Source organism: Meriones unguiculatus, chromosome 3 (genome assembly GCF_030254825.1).
Source record: "Meriones unguiculatus strain TT.TT164.6M chromosome 3, Bangor_MerUng_6.1, whole genome shotgun sequence".
Classification (NCBI taxonomy): Eukaryota; Metazoa; Chordata; class Mammalia; order Rodentia; family Muridae; genus Meriones; species Meriones unguiculatus.
Genome location: NC_083351.1, coordinates 175431809 through 175453048, shown reverse-complemented (window position 1 = coordinate 175453048; position 21240 = coordinate 175431809). Strand labels below are relative to the sequence as shown.

At 48.8% G+C, this 21240-nt stretch overlaps 1 protein-coding gene across 5 annotated transcripts in view; it reads right to left on the bottom strand.

Moving 5' to 3' along the window:
* Aff1 (ALF transcription elongation factor 1) overlaps window positions 1-21240 on the bottom strand; it is a 160904-nt gene that overhangs the window by 87708 nt on the left and 51956 nt on the right. Inside the window, exon 1 of one of the 5 annotated variants that reach the window (XM_021657484.2) lies at window positions 15205-15570. The exons of 1 other annotated variant lie outside the window; for it this stretch is intronic. In XM_021657484.2, coding sequence (XP_021513159.1) covers window positions 15205-15221 — 17 coding nt within the window. In that variant the 5' untranslated portion in view covers window positions 15222-15570. Of the gene's footprint in view, window positions 1-14895; window positions 15127-15204; window positions 15571-21240 lie in introns of those variants that run through there. 3 more of the 5 variants (XM_060381052.1, XM_060381051.1, XM_060381050.1) reach the window with 3 other exon arrangements.

Genomic DNA, 21240 nt, shown 5'->3' with positions numbered 1-21240 from the left:
AATTATCAATGTGCTCCAATAAAAATCACATGGCACCTTGAATATTACCCACATCACCTAAACTTATTCAGGTGCATGAGTGTGTCTATAGTTTCCTGTACTTTAATATGTAAGTCTCAGATTGACAGACAGAAATCCCACTTATTTTCCGGAAATACTAAATGTGTTACCCTCCAGACCTACGGATGTAAAATTTTACCCCCTGCAGAGACACACAAAGAAAGAAAAGAGCTGTGCTGCCCGCGTAGTTGAGGCTGGTTGCAGTGTTGAGGACTGGCCGAGGCAGCCCCGGGAGCCTGGGTGCCACAGTGCCCTGTGCAGACATCTGAACTGGGTCTTGAAAGTTGAGCACAAGTTTCCAGGCAGGGAAGGGACCACATGACCCCTGGAGCAAGCATTGTGAAGAGTGATCATTCACCAGGAACTGTTTGTACTTACCTCACCCCAACCCCCACCTCACATTTCCCACAGATTGAAATTTGTGGGAATGACAGCTCCTTACAAACACTCACTCTTCTACGACACCCTAATTATTTCCCAGACCAGCAACCCGCCACCACCACCTGCAATCTTCTCCAGCCACAAGCAGTGACCTGAGCTAACGGCACATTCTGCAACTGTCCTGGGGAAGAACAGAGTGGGGACAGGTGGAGGTCAGAGTTAAAAAGGAAATCAAGTTAACTGGGGCCTCAGTTGACCACACAAAAACAACCACTGCTATAAAGCCCCCTTTCTCCAATGCTTAACAGGCACCTCTGGGCTATGAATGGCTCAGAGCTGGGCCCTGGGAGCAGACAGTGTCACTCAGAGTCTTGCTGTGCAAACGGGGATGCAATTCCTACTGCAAATGATTTTATACTCTTTGTGAATTTTGTTTTTCAAGACAGGGTTTCTCTGTGTAGCCGTGGATGTCCCAGAACTCACTCTATAGACCAGGCTGGTCTCAAACTCACAAAGTTCTGCCTGCCTTTGTCTCTGGAGTGCTGGGACTAAGTAAAGGTATCCGCCACCACTGCCCAAGTGGTGTTTTTTTTTGTTTGTTTTTAATTTTTTTTATTTTTAACTGTATAGGTGTTTTGCCTAATGTCTGTGCGCTGTGAGCATACAGTGCCTGCACAGGCCAGCAGAGCCTATCAGATGCCCTGGAACTGGAGCTACAGATTGTTGGCAGCCATCTATCATGTGTGCTGGGAATCAAAAGTGGGCCCCATGGAAAAGCAGCCGGTGCTCGTAAAATGCTAAGCACCTCTCCTCGTGGTTTCCTTTAGGTTCACTTTAAGACTTTCCACTTTTAAAAAGCAGGCATTGCTTTGTGAACGACTTCCTCTGAAATATGCTGTCTTGTTGTATCATTCCTGACTTGAAGGAAAAGGCCATATTGCTATCTCATCTAAATGTCTTCCTCTGGCCCCCTTATTCCCAAAGAAAAGCAAGGCAGGGCTGTGTGCTGGGAAGGAAGCCAGGCTGGCCTGGGGTCCTGGCACCTCTTACCATGTGATGGCCAGATGTGGCTTCCTCACCTTCAGTATCTCCTGTGCTTACCTGGCACCTATCAGTGGATCCAAAGCCTGGGGTTTGGGGGAAGGGGGGGGAGTGCTAGCTGAAGTAGGAAGACACGTGATGACAAAACCAGCCTAGTCGTTGGCTCTGGCTGAACCTTAAGGAGGGGAGTGAATTTGATACTATACTAAAATCCTTTAGATAGGGTAAAGTAACTGGAAGAGGCGGGAGGAGGAAGTGGCAAGGCCTGAGAAAGCCCATCTGTGACGGAAACTGGCAAGGCCCAGGGAATCCCCCAGCCCTACAGCAGCAGAGGGTTTTGGAAAATGTGAAGAATCAAGACAACTGCCCACTGTTTAAAAAAAAAAAAAAAAAAAAAAAAAAAAAAAAAAAAAAAAACAGGGCAGAATTTATGTTTCCAAAGGTCTGGTGGAGACCGCACTGGTTGGTCAGAATGACTTTAAAGAGCCCGTGTCCAGAGTTGATAACCAGGGTTACAGAACTGAACCTCATCTCCGAGGTGGAGCACGCTGCCTGCACCCCAGCACCTCCTGCCGTGGTCTGTACCTTCTCCCCTCCTCACAGTCCTTGGGGAGACCCCTGCTTCCCTCACAACCCAGGAGAGTCAGAAATTCAGCTGCTCCCTCACAGTGAAGTCGCTGAGAAACGGCTGGAGCGTTTATGAAGCGTTCTCCTGAAAGCGGAGAGTAACAGAAGAGACAGTGATAGCAATCAGATCCCTGACTGACAAATTACAACTTGCCCAACTTCAGCTATCGGCTCCCGGTTATCTGGAGACCCGCCCCAGGTTGCCTGGAAGGGAACTCCTATATTATCTCCTATATTATCTCATCATGGCCCTAAGAGAAGGCTCTGGGGAACAAGCCCTGAGCTCAGGAATCAAAGGCCCAACTTAGGAAGAATGACGACATCCACTGATCCCATCCTTCCCCGGGGCCCTGCCTGCTCACAGCGTTAGTAACACAAGTCTGACAGCGACACACCCACAGCAAAGCTATCTCACCACTTGTGGAATAAATTCTGTTGTGTTTTTCCGTACCAGACACTGAACCCAGCGCCTTGAACATGCTGGCCAAGTGTTCCCCCCACCACTAAGCTACACTCCAATCCTCCCTTTATTTATAATTTATGAAAACGCCTCACAAGTTTTCATGGCTGGACTCCGCAGCCCAGACTGGCCTTGAACTCACAATGATTCTACCTCATTCTGCCAACAGGCCCAGCAATGAATCCATTCCTGAAGTGGCATTTCATGCGCATTTGCTGTTGTATTAGATAAGCTCTCAAGTTTCTATGTCTTTACTGGAAAGAAGGGATAGTTAAAAAGAAAATAATGATAATAATTAATAATAATAATAGACTTTGAAGTAAGACTCTTCCGTTTTCTTTACGAGCTCTTATTGCTCTATCTCAGAAGGAATTTTAGCTGTCATAGTCATGGAAAATAGTTTTAGAACTATGTTCACTAAATCCTAAGACAGTCAAAATTGCCAGTAACTTAGGGATGGCTCAGTGGTTCAGAGCACTGGCTACTCTTCCAGAGGACCCAGGTTTGAGTCCAGGCTCTGCAGGTACGGGGTTGGAGGCCCACTTCTGGTCTCCTCTGGCACGAAGCAAGCGCAGAAATACACACAGTCAAAACACTCATACATACAAAAAGAAATACTGTTTAAAAAATTCCACTATGTGATGAGTCTTCCTCTAGATTAAAACATAACAGTAACTGAATAAAAGGCACAAGAATCCTCAGTAAAAGAGAACCCAGGTAAAGAAAATGTCCCAATTCTACGTGTTCTAAGACCTCAAGAATCCACCCAGAGGACCTCAACCTACAAGTAAATGGGCAGGGGGGTAGATGGGTGCATGGGGTCTGTTAGGAAGAATTTGTAAAGTCATGAATATTGTTTGTGTTTCTTTTGTTGTCATTATTTGAGACAGGGGTTAACTATGCAGTTTTGGCAGTCATCCAACTCAGAGATCTGCCAGCCTCTGCCTCCTGAGTGCTGGGGTTAAAGGCATGCAAAGCCACACCACAGTCATTGTATTGCTTTTAAAAGCAGAAATAACACCATTCAAGGGGAAAAATTACAAGTAGGTTTGCTCTTTGCTCTGTCAAAACATTCCAGTACATTTTAAGGTTTGTGCCTCTTTGCAAATTTTAGGAGGGGAAAAAAAAAACTATACTCCTGAACTTTAACTAATGATATACATGCTAAGATATTTAGAAAAAGTACATGACATAACAATTTAAACAAGTATTAAAAAAAAAAAAAAAGAAATACATTAATGGTAGGCTACTGTGACCAAGACATGAAATCACTCTAAGAATATGTCGTCATAACTTTCTCTTGTGAGCTCATTCAGCTTTTCTGAGTGTTTGGAATTTCTAGCAACCAGGCTAAAGACTGAGGCTGACTGGGGAGACCTCAGGTGAGATGCCATGACTGTGCTCTCTAGACCCTGCTTGCAATTCACCCCAATTTTATCAGAAAGGAGCGCTGTGGGGCACGAGCCAGTCCACCAGATTTACAGTGAATCTACACAAGGAAAGAAAACCTCAGCCTGGAACTGGCGAGTGAGCGCTGGTCAAGCAGGAAAGTGGGCTGGGCTGGGCGTGTTCTGTGCTTTCGACCATCACCCTAACCAGGCCCTGACCTGGTTGAAAAGCTTGCTCTGGCTTGGCTTTGGAAATTCTGTCTGTGTTTGATAAGGGTCTTGCTGCGCGGCCAGGCTGGCCTTACAGCACTGACAGCCCCGTCTGAGCTGTGCAGGGACCACCATGCTTGGCTTTGCTTCGGGTACAGCTCCCCTGGGAACCAAAGGATGCAGAACAGAGCCTGACTTCACTTTCCAATCTTGTTTTTAAAAGTCATGATTTCTTTTTTTTTTTCCCCTACTTGGGAATTAGGTGCTTGTGAGACTTCAGAAAATTAATCCCTTCTGGCTCATGCCCTATTTCTTCACCTCCTGGTTTAATGCCGCTGAAGAAACCACCAGAATTGCATTTCCTTCTTCAAATTTCAAAGGGTTTTACCTGCAAGCCCAACACACACACACACACACCCCTACCTAGTGAGGTTGGTCTTTAGGAACCTGTGAAGTCTACAGGTCTACAGTTCTATTTGTCTACTTTGTGTCTTATCTGCTATCCAGCCAACAAAAGTCCCTATTTTTAAATACCACTTCATACAGGCCCTGCCTTTCAAAACGCCAAAGCTCACCATTAGAAATTACTCCTATACAAATAGTCTCCCAGCCTGGAAAGATGGCTCAGTGTGTAAGAACACAAGGATCTGGGTTCAAATCCCCAGTACCCATGTAAAATGCCGTGTGTGGCTGTGAGTGCCATCACCCTAGCACAGGAGGGACGGGGAGACAGGCTGCTTGCTCCTGAGGGCTTGCTGGCAGCCGGCCCTGTTGAAAATGGCGAGCAAGTCTGTGGGAGATCCTGTCAGGGAGAAAGGAGAGATGGAGGAGGGTGGCTGAATTAAAGGGAGAAGCTGCTCATAGCCACACTTTCAAGTGCTCTCCTGCCTGAAGTCATATATGAATCACCAGTGACACCTGACCAGACTGTTGCGTTTTCCTTCATCAATGGCAACAGCAGAGGCAACTTCTACTGCTCTCTGGTCTCCACAAGGACGGCGTGGTGCCTGGCAAGTGACTCAGGAGCCACCGGCCCTTCCATCTCATGAAAACCTACAACCCTGAATTAAGTTCTGAAAAGCAGGACGAGGTCTTCCAAATCTGAGGAAAGCATTCTAGTAAAAGGCTGCAAGTTTCCTGACAGCCTCATCTGAACAGAAGCCACTGCACGTGCTGCTGCTCCTAGCACCCGCACGGCATCTCATGACCATGTGTACCTAGGGATCTGACGCCCTCTTCCTACCGTCTCGGGCATCAGGAACTCACTGTGGCCAACATGCGCGCAGGCGAAACACCGGGAACACATAAAACTAAACAGAAATAAAAATGAATCTAAAACGTTTCTTTTTTTTTTTAATTCTCAAAGAATTATCAGCAAAGACTAACACTAACAATCAATCTCTTGCACAGACAGACAGACAACCACAGGACAGACTTTGATGGTGGCTATCCCGCAGAAAGAATGAGTACTTTGGGGAGGGGTAAAGAAAGAAGGTCTATGGAACTGTCCCTCCGCCTATAAACCGGGATGAAGCACGCATTAAAGAAATGATTCCTGCAGAGCTTCTCAAAGACACAGTCCTATCCAACAGGTCACTAGAGACAGAGGCCAAGATAGGAGAGGGGCAGCATCTGTGTTCAGCCACAGCGCTGGGGTTTGGGAGGCAAGAGGGTGGCAAGTTTAAAGCCCGCCTCAGCTACCAAGTGTCTTCAGAAGAGAGGAGGAAGAACTGTTACTGGCATGGATGCATCAGAAACATTCATCAAAGGGCTAGATGGATAGCTCAGCAATTACAAGTACTGATTGTTCCTCCAAGACCCAGGTTCGAGTCCCAGGCCCAACAGCATGCTCAGCCTCTCCAGTTCTGGGGATCCAATGCCCTCGTGACCTTTGTAGGCACTGAACACAGAGTATACAGACACGAGTGCACACAAAAACACACACATAAAATAATAAGCTTTAAAACACATTACATCAATATCTGTAAATTGAGAACTCAGGATACCGGGGATAATAAAAAACCCATTAGTGGTATGAACCTTTTAGTCATCTCTCAAGACCATGGCCAAACAGATAAGTCTTTTTCATATAACTTATTTCTCAAAGACAGGTAGGTATGTTGTACAACTCATCTATCTACTTCTAGTGACTAAAGATGAAAAAAAACCAACATCATTTTTATTTGCTCATGAAGCATTCACTTTAAAATCTCACTAGAAGGTGCCACAGAAGGTCCACAAGTAAATGCATTCACTTGAAAAATAACTGCAGGGCGGAGGCTGGGGAGGTAAGGTGCTGAGCAGAAATCCCTGCAGGGCTTTCACATGGCCAGAGGGTCAAAAACTCACAGTTCCTGCCACAGCCTCTGATCGCACCTTCCCAGGAGGCCACAGAACACTGGGGGAAAAAGCTACCCCAACGTGAACCTGCTCCTTCCTGAAACACGGAGGTGGAGCCTGCAAGACGCTGCTCTGCAAGGCTGACCTCCCTCCGGGCTCCTCTGTGCGCTTTGATGGGGTAACATGAAAAATTATAGCCAGTAGCTGTCCCCTTAAAGGCCCTTACTGAGTATCGTGTGTTCAACAACAGGACACTTTTTTAAAAATTATCTGTTTTTATTTTATGTGCATTAGTATGAAGGTGTTGGATCCCTTGGAACTGGAGTTACAGACAGTTGTGAGCTTCCACGTGGGTGCTGGGAATTGAACCCAGGGCCTTTGAAAGAGCAGACAGTGCTCTTAGCCACTGAGCCATCTCTTCCGCCCCAACAGGACACTTCTGCTTTCGTGCCTGCCCCGTGTCCCAAGCTGGGGGTCCTTACTGCATCACCAATGGGAAGGCCAGGCCAGCCCACGAAAACACAGGCACCACTGTCACCCTCACACCATTAGGCCATCAGCTTGAGATGGCGGAAGCCTTCAGGGCCACATCTGTGGCCACCAGGAACAAAACAGCCTTGGTTGAAAATCTGTGGCTCGATGGCAAAACTGGGAAAGGCAGTGGCCAAAGGGGCTCCCTACTAGAGTGAGTTCAAGTGACTGCTTAGTTACTCGTTCATAAACAGCACTTTACAATTTGTCCTTCAAAAAGTAACAACAACATCTTCAGAAACCCCCCTGCGGTCACTTCTATCCCACCCACTAAGGTAATTAGAAATCAGAATCATCTAGGGGCTCAAGGCTCAACAGTTAACAGCACCGGCTGCTCCTCCAGAGGGCTGCTCCTCCAGAGGACGTGGTTACAATTCCCAGCACCCACGCAGCAGCTGGCAACCATCTGTAACTCCTGCCCTGGGGGTTCTTCCCCTCTTCTTGACCTCTCCGGACATGTGGTGCAAAGACATACACGCAGGCAAAAAACCATACACACTAAAACAAAAGAGGAAGTGAGAGAAAGAATCAATGAGGTGTGTGTGCACTTCAGATAAGTGAACTTCGTGGAGAGCAGTGTGTGCGGTCAATAAAGCCATTTGGTTTTGGTTTCGGTTTTACCAGAGCAGAACAATCAAAAAATTGTGACGTGACAGAGGAGGAGAAGAAAAGCTGAGTGACCAAATGTGTCACTCTATGTTTACTGAATAAAGCTTTAGCCTGCTAGGAGTTCTCTTTAGGAAAATGAAGACCAGGAGAACAGCTAGGTGGCAAGGTAGCCTAGCCCGCCTGCGGGAAGGGGGAATGCCACCATTCCAGCAGCGTCAGGAAATACGAGGACCCTCAGAAGAAATCAAGTTTTATGCCAGACACGAAAAGTTCTGGATATTGCTGAAAGAATTAAGATCACAGGTGAATGAGCCTGACAATTGTCACTTCATGCGAGGCCAACATGATGGCTAAAAGAATGGAGGCATTTCCTGAAATAGGAGGCCATGGAAGCAAAATCCTACATATCTGCAACTTACATTATGTTTACATAGTTTTTGTTTGTTTGTTTTTAGGCTTTTTTGAGATAGTTTTTCTCTAACAGCCCTGGCTGTCCTGAACTTGCTTTGTAGACCAGGCTGGCCTTGATCACACAGAGATCCACCTGTCTCTGCCTCCGGAGAGCTGGGTACACAGTTTTTGTTTTGTTTTGTTTTGAGTTAATGAACACATGGTCTATGTCTGAAAGGGCAATGGAAGAAACAGAAGACACAAGCTATGAAAGAAAAACAAGAAAATAATTCCTCAAAGTGTAGCTGGCAATTCAGAGTAACTTGAAAACAACAGATGTTAGGGCTTGAAAGCTACACGTACCGTTTAAAAAAAAACAAACTTAAAAACTACTTAAAATCAAGCCTGTTGTCCCAGTGAGATGAAGTCCTTCTTTCAGGGTAAAAAAATAAAACAAAATTAGAATATTGTGGGCTCCCGTTTATCAATAATTCAAAACTACCAAGAAAGAAGGGCTTGTTAATTAGAAATGTCCGAGTTAGCTAAAGGAGCTGAAATAAACATTTCTGCCAAACTGTCAGTTTTCCTGATTTTATGGGCACCGGCTGGTTAATTTTACAGCCTTCTTCCATCCACTGACCTCCAGGGTGACTCACACACACCTGCACTTGAGAGTGCGCAGAGGGGGAGGGGGCAGCTACATGGGATCCAGACGCACTGCCCGGGATGAAGGTCACGTGGCCTGCCCAGGACACAAACACACGTGCACCAAAAGCAAAACTGAAGTACACAGCACGGCACCCTTGAGCTGCGCCCCGCGTCCCACCGGGTTCCGCTGCTCGTGCCGGGAAGGTTCCCGGGAGCTGAGCACTCAGGGCGCCGCCTCCGGTGCTTCCTGAGGAAGTGACATACGCAGCCGGGGCGATCCTAACTTCCCAGCAGCGGGCCCCGCTTAAAGTTCCCGACTGCACACTGGGGGCGCGACAAACGCCGACAGCCTTCGCCTCGGCTTCCTAGCTTGCTCATCCTCCCCGGTATTCCCCAGCTGCGTGACTCCTCGGGGGAAGAGCAGCAGCAGCAGCAGCTGGCGAGCTGTAGGGGGAGGGGCGGGGACGTGGCGGGGGCGCTGAGTGGCCCAGGGAGCCCGCAGGGCGTAGGAACGGGGCAGGTAAGCACACATGTCCTGGGGAGCAGCAGTCCCTGCCGAGCGCAGCATGACCAACTGCTGCCCCCGCCCGCACCCTTCCTTGGCACTCAGGCCCATGTGGCATTAACACCCCAGTGACCCAGGACAGCACGCTCTACCCTCTCTGCTGTTCTCCGTTCTGCTCAGGAGAGGAAGCGTACAACCTGAGAAATGAGAACTTAACTACGCCGCATTTGCATGACTTCTCCCCAAAGCCGAGCCGGGAGCTGCGGGTCTCAGGGACAGCAGGGTTCCACCCTGGCTCCACCCAGGCCCTGGCCAATCAGCAGCTCTGGGGGAAGGGAGGCCGAACTGGGGTTAGCAAGTACCCTGGTGGTTTCTGTGTTCAACCACGGATGAGGGCCCGCACATCCCCAAAATGCTCCTCGCCTTCACGTGTTCAGTGGCCGATCCACAAGCAACACTGAAAGCCAAGGTCCCCAGGACCCAGTTGAAGGACCACACAGTTGAAGGCCATTCACAGCCAGACACGATTCCTATGAGCCACAGAAAGAGGAAAAACAGCTGGGGTAGATTTCAGTTGTGGTCAAACTGTGAGTGTCCTTTTAAAAGATAAAGCCTAATTCCAGAATAAACACAACTTGACTGTCAATAAAAATTCTTCTCCCTTTGTTTACTCCTGTTCCTTTGGACAAGATAAAGTGACAACGGGGATTTTCCTGTCAACACTTTTAAATCTAACAGCGTATTCCTGCCCTGAGTCTCCGGCAGGCATTTAAGCCGGTTACGTTAAAAACAAACGCAAGAAAAACCTTTAGCGAAGAACTTGCTTTCAGGATCCCGTGTCCACAGCTAATGCCACTGGGTTAAGTTTTAACTCATGGCAGAGATAGCAGAGAGGAAAGTTTGTGCGAAGAAAGTTTGCACGCTAGAAGGAGCCAAGGACCTCACCTCTGTGGCTACCTAGAAGTCAGCATTCAGGAATAGTTACTCTTCCTGTTAGGTTCTCAAAGATTTTAGACACGAAGTTACACACTTTATTTTTCTACTTGAGTCTAAAAGCTAAATTTCAAATGTTAGCTTCTCTCTCTCTCTCTCTCTCTCTCTCTCTCTCTCTCTCTCTCTCTCTCTCTCTTTCTCTCTCTCTCTCTCCCACTTTGTATCCCTGGCTGTCCTACCACTCTCCACATAGACCAGCCAGGCTTGCCTAAAACTCACCAAGATCTGTCTGCCTCCTGGGCTCTGTGACTAATGGTGTGCATAAACACATCAGACAAACGATACATTTGTTTTTGAGGACACCATGCAGTCTACCTGCTCTGCTACTGAGGAAATCAACGCGTTGTTCTATCATAAACTGAATGACATTCTGAGGCTAAGCTTGACTCCCACTTCAGGGAGGAAAAAAGCAGGTGAGCTGAAGGTTATTCAGAGCCCTACAAACAAACAAACAAACAAACAAAACAACTGGCCCTTCAAAGAAACAGCACTCCAGCTCTGCACAGCCCTGTGGCTGAGCCAAGAAATGTTTGAGAAGCTTTTTCCTAGGGGTACAAACTGTACTTCCATGACATTTCACATTCTGAATTGAATTCGGGAGTCCTGAAAAAACAAATGAACTGGAGTAATCTGAAAATCAAAACAACAACAACAAAAACCCTCTATTTATAAGCACAGGCAGTTGAGCTGTACTGCAGTTCCCAGCTACCCCGACATTTACTCCGTTTCTACAGCTCTCGGTAATGTGTCAACTGGAATACAACAGAACTGTGGTCTGCGCTCACATCCACAGTGGAGACTGTGATTCCTCCCTGCGTGTTTTTGAGATCTGAAAGAAGTGGCAGGGGGCATTCCTTAGGCCTCCCTCTCATGAGCACAGGTCCACCCAGCTGTGGAACGCACTAAGACAGAACCACCTCCATCTCTTAGGAGATCATTTCCATCACTTCTGCCAAACACCATCCCCACAAGCCAGCTGACTTTAAGAAAAAATGACTCATGGCTCCTGCCGTCTTCATCTTGGAAAGAACGAGGCATGAGTCAGGGAGCCCACTGGGCTCCCAGGATGAACTAGAAAGTAATCCCTGGAGCCCTGCCTGTGCCTCTGTCACAGGCGCCCTGTGGCAAAGACACCATGGGGAGGGTGGGGACCGGTCAGGGGGTCAAGTACGGCACAGAGCCTTCCCCTCTCCAAATCTCTTGCTTGGACCACACTTCCCCAATAATTCTTCTGTTCATTCACAACTGCTCAGCATCCCGGGTTTTCTTCCGGGTGATCAGTAGCCCCCGTGGCTGGTGGAGGCCCAGGGTGGGCAAAACCTGTTCTGCACCAGTTCAAGTACAATCCTTTACACAACAGGAACAGAACTGGAAAGCCACTAAACACAGCTTTGTATCAATCTCGGGAACAACCTGACTTGACTTCTTTGACTTTGGGGCTTCATTAACACTAACTTATGTCAAGTTCCAAAAGCAAGCTGGCCAGACCCAGCTTCTCCCTTGCTGTGTACAGAGGGTTTCTTGGGTCTTCAAGCTCAAGCACCACATGCTTTGTTTTCTCACAAAGAAATAAGTCCCGCTCCCCATGCCACACACACACACACACACACACACACACCATTAGTAGACATGGGTCAGCACGAGGTCTTGAGTTTGCAGCTCTCCTGCCTCTTGAGTACCACCTGCTGAGATTATAGGGTCTGTCACCAAGCCCAGAACTGACTGGGTATAAGACAGAAGGTACAGAACGCATCCTAGAAGAATCCATGGATGATTGAAAGGAAGGGACTAGGGGATCTTGAGTCAGGGGAAGACCTTTTTATCAGATCCATCAACAGTTCCTCAGCACACAACAAGGCCTCTCTGTAGGACAGAGTCCACCCAGCTGAGTGTGCCAGAAGCAACAGTCTCCACGCAGGTGAGGCTCTTACTATGACCTGTAACTGTTCCATGTTGACAAAATCCAGCTTCTACCAGCTCTCTCAAGGAAGTGCGTTCAGGGTGTGTAATGTTTATGGGCTCCAGAGAAGCCCACACAGACTTGGACACGGCCTATGCCCTGCTGTGACTAACTTCCAACTCTGATCCTAAATAAACCATTTTTTTTTATTCAAGTGGTAGTTAATGAATGTCTTCCACTTCTAAGAAATCTACCACCAGCCCACAGAGTGGAAAGCCAGGCAGGTGGAACTGAGTTTGGGGCCAGCCTGTTCTACAGTTACAGAGTGAGTTTCAGAATGAGAGAGAGAGAGAGAGGACTTGGTAGGGGGTGGAGGACTATAACTTGGTTTTAAAGTAAGTCCTGAGCCTCCTCATTTCCAGCTGATACAGGAAAGCCAAAAAAACACAACAGCGTCCTGCCTTGAACCACACAGAGGAGGGAAGGCAGAGCCCAGTCACATCAGCATTAAATCAGGAACAGTTGGTTCCTACACTCACTTTCACTGCTACAAGATCTCCATCTACGCTCCCACCTACAATTACATCTGCACACAATGAAACTACCCGCGGTAGGTTCGTTGGTGTTTTAAGACTTAAATATATGTAAATGTTTTATTTAGCCAGTGTGTGTGTGTGTGTCTGTGTGTGTGTGTGTGTGTGTGTGTGTGTGCCTGCCTGATATCCAAGGAGTCAAGAAGGGATTCTGGTTCTCCTGGAAGTGGAGTTACAGATGGTTGTGAGCTGCGTGTAGGTGCTGGGACAGAACTGGGCAAGAGCAGCAAGTGCTGTCAAGTGATTAAACAGTGAGCTGTGGCTAAGTGCAAGGAGCCTGACAATCTAAAGTGACTGTCAGGAGAGCCAACAAACCATCTACAAGACACGTGCTGGTGGTCGCTGTATCACAAAAGCAAGCTTCAGTTTTTATTAGTACTTTCCGCAGAAACTTGGCCTGACTCTGAGGGTTCCCTGAAATCCAAAAATATCTCCAGTCCCTTTCATGCATTCTCCTTGAATCTCAAGGCTTCTCTACCACGCACACCGTCTCCGGAGCCCAGCGTGCACTCGCGGCGCACAGCTGAAGGGATGCTCACAACACAAGCCCACGCACTCAACACACAGGCTTAGAAAGCAAGGGGAAAACGGCCCTGTGCTTTTGTTCCTCCTTGCAGAGCACAGGCCAAGTAGAGACCAGCCCCTGCTGAGGTGCTGAGCAGCCACTGATGGCTTCGATTAGACATGGCGCAGCCCAGCACACTTAGCAGAAATCCCTTTATGTACTGAGGGTTTGCAGCTAGCTCTGGAGGCAATGAGCAGGAAATGCTACACTGTAGCCGCCACAGAGTCCCGGTGTCAGGCGTGCTGCACCTGTGTGACCTTGGGCGAGACATACCCTGGCTAGGCCTCAGTTTCCTTACCTAGTAACCGCAGACAATACAGGACTTATCTATTTGGGTGACAGGAGTAATCCAATTGCAGCAGCTTATCTGGCACACACAGTATCTAATTTATCCTTTATCTCATTTACCTCTGACATTAGTTTAAGGGCCCAGGCACTGGAGCAATAGAAGCGGGTTCAAATCCCCACACTCTGCCAGTGTTAACTCTTTTTACAGGGGTGCCTTATCACGGGTTCTGTGCCCTAGGCTCCTGAGGTAATATGAATGGCACGCTCAGGATAATGTTCTTAGAACACAATTATGTAAGAATACAAAGAAAACAAATTATGAAGAATAGTATTTACCAAAATACGTAAACTGACAAAGTAACAGCATAAAAGCTTTTGTTTGTTTTCCCAGACAGGGTCTATCTGTCTAACAGCCTTGGCTGTCCTGGAACTCGCTCTGTAGATCTCAGACTCAGAGATCCGCCCGCCTCTGCCTCCCTAGGGCTGGCCACACCGCCAGGCTCTAAGAGCCTATTTATTAGTAGCCCAACAGCTTCAAACAAGTGGCAAACGTAAGAGAGATGGAGGATGCCTGCAGTCAAAATCTACAGTTTCTGTTCGTGCTAAGAGCTCAGGGAGTGGAGGGGGCCGGGCTACATTACATTCAAAGAAATATTACTATTTAGTAAGCGTTTCGCAAAAGTGTTTAAAGGCGCAAACTTTCCTTTGCTTCATCAGGAACCCCTTCCTTCGAGCACACAATAAAACGCAATAGAGGCAGAAACTAAAGCAAGTTGAGAGGATTAAGCTTGTTTTGAAAATAGGAAGCACTCGGGAGGTTTTCCACTTAGAGCCGTCCCTTCCTAGAAAGTGTTATTTCTTTCAGAAAAACTCAAGCATCATCTACTCAGCCCATAACGTTTACGCATCTACCGCTCTCCGCGATCTCCAGACCTAAAATTAGTTCAGCTCCTCTTCCAGGTACGTCTCCAAATCACTACCCTGCCTCGAGCATTAGACTGAAGAGCCTTCCCATAATTGCAAACCCCTGCGGCCACTCGGCTTTCTGCAAAAGTTTAAAAGATACGCCTCGTCCGTTGTCCCTGACCGCCAACCGCTGTCAAGACTGAAACGCGATGACACCTCTAACAGCCTGCCTCTTGGGCAATCCCCGGTACGCGGCCAAGCTTTAGGGTTCCGTTCCAAACCTGCAAACCCCGGAGACAGCGGGGCTCGGTCCCCGCGGGACGAGGCGCTCCCCGCGGGACGAGGCGCTCCCCTCCACCCGCCGAGCGCGCTCCGACCTCTGCCTACTCAGCAGATCCGCTCCGGCTGCGCCGTTTTACGCGGAACCGTACATCCGAGCAGGAAAATCCTCATTACTCACCGGGCCAACTCTCCCCCACCCTCTCCTGGGCGAACCCTATTTTCCATGAGTTGCTCTTCCAACTTTCTTCCGAAGGCTCCCACGGAGAGACGAGGAGAGCCCAAAGGAGAGTGTGCGGGGCACGTCAAGGAGAACGCAGGCTCCGGCAGGCAGCCGAGTGAAACCGACTTCACCCGGGACCTTTAACTTGAGCCTTAACTTTCCGGGCGGTCCCTCTGCGCGCGGTGCAGAGACTGTTCTCTGCTTTGACACCCGGGGCTGGGACAGCCCGGAGCCGGCGGCTTCCTGCGCCCCCCGCGCCCGCCTCACCTGGAGTGGGCTGCCATGGCTCGGCTCACACGGCCCGGCGGCCCGGGTCCATCGGCGCCCTGGACCGGCGGGCCCCTCCGCCCGCGTCTCTGCTGCCGCTGCTCGGCGGCCGCTGCGTCCTCGGCGCCGCCTCCGCCCCCCTCCCGGAGCCTGGGCTCGCGCCGGGGCTCACGGACATCCGGGCACCGGGGGCCGCCGGGCGAGCCGCACCGCGCTCGGGGACCGGCGCCGCCCCCCGCCCCGGGGCACGGCCGGGTCCCGCGCAGCCACGGGGCGCGCCCCCGCTCGCCCGCCGCGGGCCCCCCGCTCCCTCTCCGCCCGCGCTGCGACGGCGCCGCGCGCGGCCCTCGGCTCCCCCGCAGGCGGCCAGGCTCGCCGGCTGCCCCCCCCGCCGGCGCCGCGGTGGTACGGCCCGCCGCCTTTTAAGGGCAGCGCGCTCGGCCGGCGCAGCCTCCAGCCGGGCCGGGTGCAAAGGCGCGCGGCAGGGGAGCCCGGACTCGCGCCTGGGAGCAAAGGGTCCAGGCGCGGCGGGGACCCCGGGGCTCGGGGCTGGGAGCTCGGGGTCCTGGCGCAGCGGGCAGGGAGGGGAGCCCGAGCAGCCGAACTCCGCCCCCGCCGCGGGGCCCGTCACCCCAGCCCTCGGGGACCGGCTAGCAGCACTGTTTTTAACTCTGCTTTCAGTTTTGAGGTCGGTCCTCAGGAACAAGTGTTTATGTACAGCGACTTCCCTCTGGGGTCAACATTACACACAACACAGCCCTTCGGGGGAGTTCCCTAAAAAAAGAATTCTCCCCTAAACCGCCCCCCCCCAAAAAAAACTTATGCAAACCAAGTGAACGCTCGAAAGTACAACTCAGGAACCGCACCGAGCTTTGTCCGGGCAGCGGCTAAGAGCTGCGGTGGGCACAGGGGCAGAGCGCGCCCGAGGACCAGCCTGCCGCCGGCCCGGGAAACCCTTAGCGCGATGCTGGAGGGACACCGCGTGCTCTCCGGGTTCAACGGGGGCTCACCCCATTCCAAAGACGGCCAAGTCCCGCGCCAACACTACGGTGTAGGGTCTCTCCAGAACCCCGGCACCCCTCTTAGAGGGTAATAACACTAGACAATGCCTGTCTTTCAGTGCTGGCTTTATTAGCCCTGACGGGGGCGGGGGGACGACTGACGCCTTCTTGGGAATCAGGCCTGTGTCGGCAGACGAGACCGGGCCCAGCCACTGCTTTCTCCCCGCACCTTAGGGGTTTGGAGAACTCGTGTCCTTCAGGAATTCCCTTAATGAAGCAACGAGCCCTGTCATGAATCCAGCCCTGTCATGAATCGTGACTCGTGAGTGAGGTTTCTTTTATTTTCTCGCTTTCTCAGTCTTTCTCTCTTCCTCCTCCTTCAGGCTCTTTGTGACAAAATGGAAAGTGCACGCCAAGCTCTCATGTGAACACAGAGAGCACAGCGGTGGTCCAGAAGCCAAGCACTTGTAAAAGTGAGCTGGCTGCCACCTGAACTAGCCGCGTTTGCCCGATCTGCCATGTTTCCTTGAGAGAACAATCCGCAAGCTTCTGACCTGGGCATCTGGCAGGTCTTTCTTCAAGGAAAGCAACTTTCTGGTGTTTGTTGAAAAGATAAAGTCTAAGCTCCCAAGCCTTTGAGGAAGCTTTACAAACGCCACTGTGTTCCCATACTCGAAAGGTGTTACTGACAGATGGTCAAGGAGGTGGCGACATGGCTCAGCCGCTCTTCCAGAGGACCCAGGTTCAATTCCCACCATCCACATTGCAGCGTTTAACTGTCTGGAACTCCAGTCCCAAGGGATCTGAAGCCCTCTTCTGGCCTTTGCAGGCATCAGGCAACACATGAGGACAGACATATGTGCAGGCAAAACACCCACACACAAAAAAATAATAAAACTTTAGAAAATCATACATGAGTAGGTGAAAGACCCTCTTGACACTTTTGTGGAAGGTGAAATGAAGATAACTTCCTGGAGGTACAGTCTCACACCAATAACCTCAGCTACCTGAGGCAGGAGGATCAAAATTTCAAGGCTTACTTAGACTAGACAGAGATACTTCCTAAAGCAAACAAGGCTGGGTGGTGGAGCAAGCCCTTAATCCAGGCACTCTGGGAATCAGAGGCAGGCAGATCCAGTTCCAGCACAGCCAAAGCCACCCAAAGAAATACTGTCGTTGTTTTTCCGAAGAACCAAATAAATAAATACATAGACATACAAACTGATTCCTTTTCTATATAAATCAGAAAATACACAAAAGTCATATGAAAACACTAAACCACCTTATAAGAGACTTATATACCAACTGTGATCACTTATTCTATTAAAAAAAAAGTCTCAGGTATAAAACTAGAGAATATATCATTCATTCAAAATCTCCTTTTGGGATGGGCTCTAAATGTATTGAACTTAGAAGAAAGGCATGGGCTTAATACTCCTGTTCTTGTACAGATTTGTTCTTAAAAAAAAAAAAAAAAAACAACTAAAAATTTAGCAATGTGAGGGATATATATAAGCTGGGCACAGTAGCATATACTTTTAACCCAGCACTCGGGAGGCTGAGGCAGGCATCCATGTCCCAGGCCAGCCGGGGTGACACAGTGAGACTAGACCCTCGGTGTCTAAAACAATTTTTATTTCCAGATTAGTGGGTGGCTTAGCAGAGCTTTCCTAACTAGACCAAGGCCCTGTGTTTGATCCCCACACCACAAAATAAATTGATAAATTAAAAAAGGACTGCACTCTTACCTCTCTACTGATAACTGTTGAGACAATTTAAATAAATATAAGAATCAAAAAAAAAATTACAGCAAATATCTACCCACAGAGGTAGAATAGGATTCCAATTAGTCCCTGGGTCTGAGTAGGTTGTCATGTAAATCAGAAGAAGCTAACATGAAAGTGGATCTCCCTGGTGGTGACAGACCCAAACACGCTGGAAGTTCAGGTAAGGTACCCAGTGATGCTGTGAGTGAAGGTGCTGAAAGGCCAGTTTCAGTGCCATTTCAGCACTGTAGAATTTTAACTGTAGTGTTAAAATCGCCACCCTGTGGGACCTGGGTCTAATTCTGCAATGGAAGTAAACAAAACCTACTCAGGCTCCGAGCGCCTGGAATTCTTTGTCTTTTCTGATGAAGGAGGCTCACGGGTTCTCTGGTGTTCATCTCCTGGGGTCAAGACCAAGTGCAGCTGCTGTGAATGGAGCACATCTTTAGCTCCAGCTTTGAAGGCCAGCCTGGTCTACGTGGCAAGTTCCAAGCCATAAAACTACATACAAGACTTTGTCCTAACTAATGACTGATTCTTTACAAAGAATTAAAATGTAGAGTTGTCTTATCATCCAGTAGACTTTCTCTTGATGACAGAGAGCCACCCATTGTGGGACAGTGCAGCACAAATCACCCACACACCAACAAAAACCAACTTTCCATTACTCCCACGGGAGCCCAGCACGCTCAAGTTAGCAAAAATGGGCAAGACTTTACAAGGTGAGTGGGGTAATCACTGTACCTCCTGACTGCCAGGAGGACCTTTTCATTAGCTCTTTAAATTAACGAGCTTTAAAAATAACTCCTGCATGCATGTAATGCTAAGGACACACAGTAGATATAATCCATCTTCAAGCCCAGGGCTTATGTGAGTCAGGAAAGCTTTCTAGCTATAGCCAGCTAGATAGACCTTAAATACAATCACCAACTCAACTGAATTTGTCCAAAAATGAATAATGGATAAGCTGCTGTTCACTGAGACAGGAGGATCAGCAGTTTAAAGCCATACTGGGCAACCTAGCCAGTTAAAGCGAGCTAGGTTACAAGAGACTGTGTCCAGAAAAGCTAAAAGAGAGAACAGGGAGAGGACAAGCACAGGAAAAGAGAGAGAAGAGTAAGGGTTAGGAAGAATAGGAGAGGAAGGAGAGAGGAAAGAGAAGGAGAAGGAAATCAGAGCCATCACTGCAATACTCCACAAATTTTAGATACATGTTTAAAACATTCCAAAGTACTTGCTGTGTAGCCCAGGATGACCTAAAACGGCATAAAGCAGCTTGTTTCATTCATCACTCTAAAATACCTCACTGTAGACAGCCATACCACAGTGGTCATGTGAGTGTTAGAGACCAAAATGGCCCCAAAGTCAAAGCGTGGTCAAAATCACTTTGCCAAAAGAAGTGTTCCAGATACTAAAAAAATAAAACCACATCAGACCTGAGAAAAGGGAGGAGAGTGTGTGTGTGTTTGCAGGGGTGGGGGGTGCCTTAAAGGACCCTTCCCTGCAGTGCTGAAGACCAGGGGAAACAGGCTGCAGGCACCTCTGTTTCACATAGGTCTGCAAGCAGGCTGGAATTACCCCGGGAGTCCCAGAGTGTGTGAGAGGGCCATGTGGGTTTCAAGGAAATCTATTTCTAGGTCTCTAATTGCAACTGCCCTCTCCTCCCAACCCCACGCGCCTGCTTTGTTACAAGCACTTCTTCCAAACTCTCATTTCCAGTCGCTCACTCCTGTGGATAAAGAAAAGCAAGCCTCTAATCCATCCCAAATCGATCTTAAACGGCGCATTGGGCCGGGATTAAGAGTAGCACCACTTCCAAGGAACTACTCTCTCCAGAGGGCGGGTGAGTCCCAGTCATGGTCTCAGCAAGTATCTGCGCATAGTCCCTCATTAAACACACCCAGGTAGGAAGCCCTTGAGCAGGGACTACCAGGCATTCAGGAGATCAGGAAAGGAGAGACAGCCAGGTGCTCAGATGACCTTTGGTAGCAAATCTGATTTCACTGACTGGTTTGAAAATGAAATTTGCAACATTTTTTAAAGAGAAACTCAAATAGAAGTCACCAGTTTCAGTTTGCCTTTTGGTCCTTATTTCTGCATTCATAAAACTTTTAGTTTGCTCCTACCCCAACATCTCTGCACTTCCACGCTGAGAGCTAATACTTAACTCAAAGTTTCACTTCCTTCAACGACACTCAGGTTGTTTTGTTTTGTTTTGTTTTAACTTATCTTATCTATTTGTGGGTGTGTTTTATTAGGCACAGTCTCTCCATTATGTAGCTATGGCTGACCCAGAGCTCACTATGTAGACAAGGCTACCTCACAAAGATCCTCCTGCCTCTGCCTCCCAAAGTGCTGGGATTAAAGGCATGCACCACCACACCCAGCCTGCATGCGGTTTTTAAACAGTGTGGGCTATACTGGCTTTGTCTTCACAGTTTTCCTGTCTCAACTTCAGAGAAAACTGAGATGTGCCACCATGCATGGGAGCCCGCCCTTTAATCCCAGCATTTTGGAGGCAAAGACAGACAGATCTCTTCAAGTTCAGGTGCAGCCAGGGATACATAGTGAGACCTCTGTCTAAATAAATACAATAAAATTGTTTATATATCTGAGAGGTTACAAAGGGTGCCTCACTCAGCCTTCATCAGCATTCTCAACGTTTGTATCTTCCATACCATGCTTTAAAACTGAGAATTCAACATTGGTGCATCTCTATGAACTAAACTCCAGATTGAGTTCACACCTTTCTTCCATTCATTTTCTCTGCTGACAACAAACTGGCACATATGCACTGAACAGGGAGTCCCTCCGTCCTTCCTCAGAGTCTGTCCCTCCATAAAAAGAGCAAAGGACTCAGCACCTCGTCAGAAATGTGGTGGTGCAGCAAGCAGATCCTTAGCACAACAGACTCCATGGTGCAAGTACCACTCAGGCTGTCAAACTCAGCAGGTAGACAGCACCGCTGGCCAGAAAGAGAACAAAGACCTAATCCATCAAATGCCATAGTTCTGGGGAAGGCTCTAAAAGTACCTAACCTTGCTATTTGGCTTCTGTAGTCTGCCTAGCTGTTCAGTTGTGCTTAAAAGCTCACCCTGAGAAAGGCTCAGTGCTGCACTGAGATCCTGGACAAGCAGCAGTCCTCAGCTGGCTAACAAGGACTATTGGCTTAAACCAATAGCTGGTGGACAGCTCAACGTTAGCATTAGTAAAAGCTACCCAGAATCTTTCTATGAATGCTCCTGGGAGACAGCTCAGAGAATAAAGTC